Raw genomic sequence first — 2,561 nt, forward strand, 5'->3', positions numbered from 1 at the left:
CTTGAGGTGCTGGTGAAAAACTTCTTTTCGTACTCATAGTGAAAGACGAGACGTACTTGATGCTAGAATTCAACGAATGGCAGGGGACCGGGCACTTTACGTTCGCCAGGTAAGCGATGATGTCGAATATATCATTCGCATCAAGTTCTCGAAGAAGGTCCTTCTCTGACAGACGTGAAGGGAATGTCCAAGCCGCTATTCTTTCGAGTCATATGGTGAACGGGGAGATATATAGTACGAAGTGCTTGCCGGAGTTGGGAAGGTGATTTGGTGTTTATGCCGAACCTGGGATCAGCCCATTATGCCAAAAGATCACTGGAGGATGGATCGGCTGGAGATAAACCTTGTCGCGAAGACCACCAACCTTCTCAACATGCCCCAGCTGCGCCCGATAGAAACTTTTGGGCGAATGGTCAAAATAGAGAGACAGACGACCCCAAAACCACGAAAAGGTAAAATAACACCCCGATATAAATCTTTTCATCGGCCATGGTTCAGGTTCCGGCCAACTTCCGTAAGACCGCCCAGTGCTTCATTTATGATACTTCATCAAACAACTTTGCCTCTTCCTGTCGAGTATACACTACTACTTCCGGCTTCTTTAAAACGTTAAGCCCTGACCGAGCTAGAGGACCAAAGATGAACTTTTCGTCTGACTCACGTTGGTTCCAGCGGATCAATAGGGTACTTTTATAAAAATCATTTTCCAATTTTGTTGCTATCGCTTCCAGTTGACACTCTCTAAACAAAAAGCCTAATGTCGGTGCTAACCAGCTCAACGTATTAATTTTGGATGCATTAGACTAAGCCCACCAATGGTCGCTAAACCGCAATTCGAGCACATACAGCAACGAATACCGCAACTTGACAGCGCACCAACGGTTGCTTAGTGCGTCGGGGAAATAGCGTTCGAGCAGCAGAGCAGCAACGAGTTCATAAATATGGCGACTCGATAGCAACCCAAGCAATCGTTGCTATCGATGAAAACAAAAATAAAAACAAACGACGTAAGACGTCAGTCACAACAGTTACGCGAACGGACATCGTTGTTTTGTTGAGTTTTGTGGTATTTTTACACTTCGCCGATAATGAGTGCTATGAAATCGCGAGGAAAAAATTGGTGTCCAGATGAAGACGAAGCTCTATGCCGGGCTTGGCTTGATGTGTCGCAGGATGCAGCCGTTGGAATTAACCAGAGAGCGGACAATCTGTATGACCGTATTCATACCAAGTTTTTGGAAATTTGCGTGGATAACGGTGTCATATCCATCCCGGAACGTAATTCCAACAGTTTAAAAAACCGGTGGCATCATATTAATAAATGTGTCAGCAAATTTGCTGGTTGTCTGGCTCAAATTAATGGCCGACAGCAGAGTGGCGCTTCTCCGGAAGATGCTTTCAAAAAAGCGCTGACCCTATATGCAACATCAGAAAAAACTCCGTTCAATCTGGTCAATAGCTACCGGATTTTGGAAAGTGCCCCGAAGTGGCAACAATATCACAGTGGAAAGGTAATTTGTTTTTGTTTCCCAAGAAGGTAGTTTCAACATATTTTTCTTCGACTGTATTTCGCTTGTCCCGAGGGAAAAATCTTTTTATTAGAAACTTCCAAGAAATAGCTCGGTGAAATTTATTAAATCATCCATTAATTTCATTCCTTTCTTGCAGGCTCCAAATAGATCACAATGTATGAATGACCTCGAAACTGAAGAATTCCGTGATGAAGTAACTACTGGAGAAACATCATCCTCAAGTGCGCTCCGTTCAATAGGCAGGGATGCAGCCAAGAAGCAAAAGAAATCAGAACTCGATTTGGTCAAATCTGGTAGGCTTTTAGCAGCAACCGCTCAAGCAAAGCTGGCCGATAGCATTGAAAGAACCAAGATATTAAAAAGATTGGTTAACCATTCGATAATATCTGTGAATCTGAACGGATTGAGTGATGTAGCGAGGGAGTATTACGCTTTAGAGCAGCAACGTATTTTGTCAGAACTGCGAAGCGAAGAACCTGGTTCCTTTTCAGAAGCTGGTTCTCAGGAAGACGTACTTGAAAATATATCCGATGAAGATGTTGTCAATGAAAATATTGATTAATTTTCTGATGTTTGTAGCTAGCTAACTCTCAATGTGTTGAGAAATCTTTTTCGAATGTGTCATAATTTATTTGTTTGAATTTAAATGATAAATTTCAGAATTAAAATAATATATCAGACAGCCATGTGACAATAAAAACAAATAAAAGTAAAAATAAGTAATAAGTCCGTTTTATTAATTTCAATTATTGCTCTTCTCCCTTCTTGCTCCACAAATGCTCAATCAAATCATTTTGAAGCTGGTAGTGAATATTGAAATTGTGTACGTATTCAAAGCGTGTTAAAAATTCTGCATATACTGCTTCAGATCTCTCTGGAACAATGGAGTTTTCATTTTCATGCCTCTCAAATAGATGATCTCGTTCGTCTTCAATAACCATGTTATGAAGGATGATACAGGTGCGTATGATTGAAGCTAAATCTCCTTTATTCCAGAGCCTATAAATTATGCCAAACTGAGACATCAAG

The 2,561-nt window shown here is 41.2% G+C and overlaps 1 protein-coding gene across 1 annotated transcript; it reads left to right on the plus strand.

Annotated features, from left to right (window-relative positions):
* Nucleotides 1–1,088: 1,088 nt before the first annotated feature.
* On the plus strand, nt 1,089–2,101 carry LOC129779987 (uncharacterized). The gene is made up of 2 exons (XM_055787809.1): nt 1,089–1,511; nt 1,669–2,101. Exons 1-2 carry the CDS (start codon nt 1,089–1,091, stop codon nt 2,092–2,094), a joined length of 849 nt encoding a protein of 282 aa, XP_055643784.1. The 3' UTR covers nt 2,095–2,101.
* Nucleotides 2,102–2,561: the final 460 nt, after the last annotated feature.

This window comes from Toxorhynchites rutilus, chromosome 3 (genome assembly GCF_029784135.1).
Source record: "Toxorhynchites rutilus septentrionalis strain SRP chromosome 3, ASM2978413v1, whole genome shotgun sequence".
NCBI lineage: Eukaryota > Metazoa > Arthropoda > Insecta > Diptera > Culicidae > Toxorhynchites > Toxorhynchites rutilus.

Coding starts and splice junctions, on each gene's coding strand:
- LOC129779987 (XM_055787809.1), top strand. CDS start 1,089: ATGAGTGCTATGAAATCGCGAGGAAAAAATTGGTGTCCAGATGAAGAC. Junction 1,512..1,668: donor AACAATATCACAGTGGAAAG/GTAATTTGTTTT, acceptor CCTTTCTTGCAG/GCTCCAAATAGATCACAATG.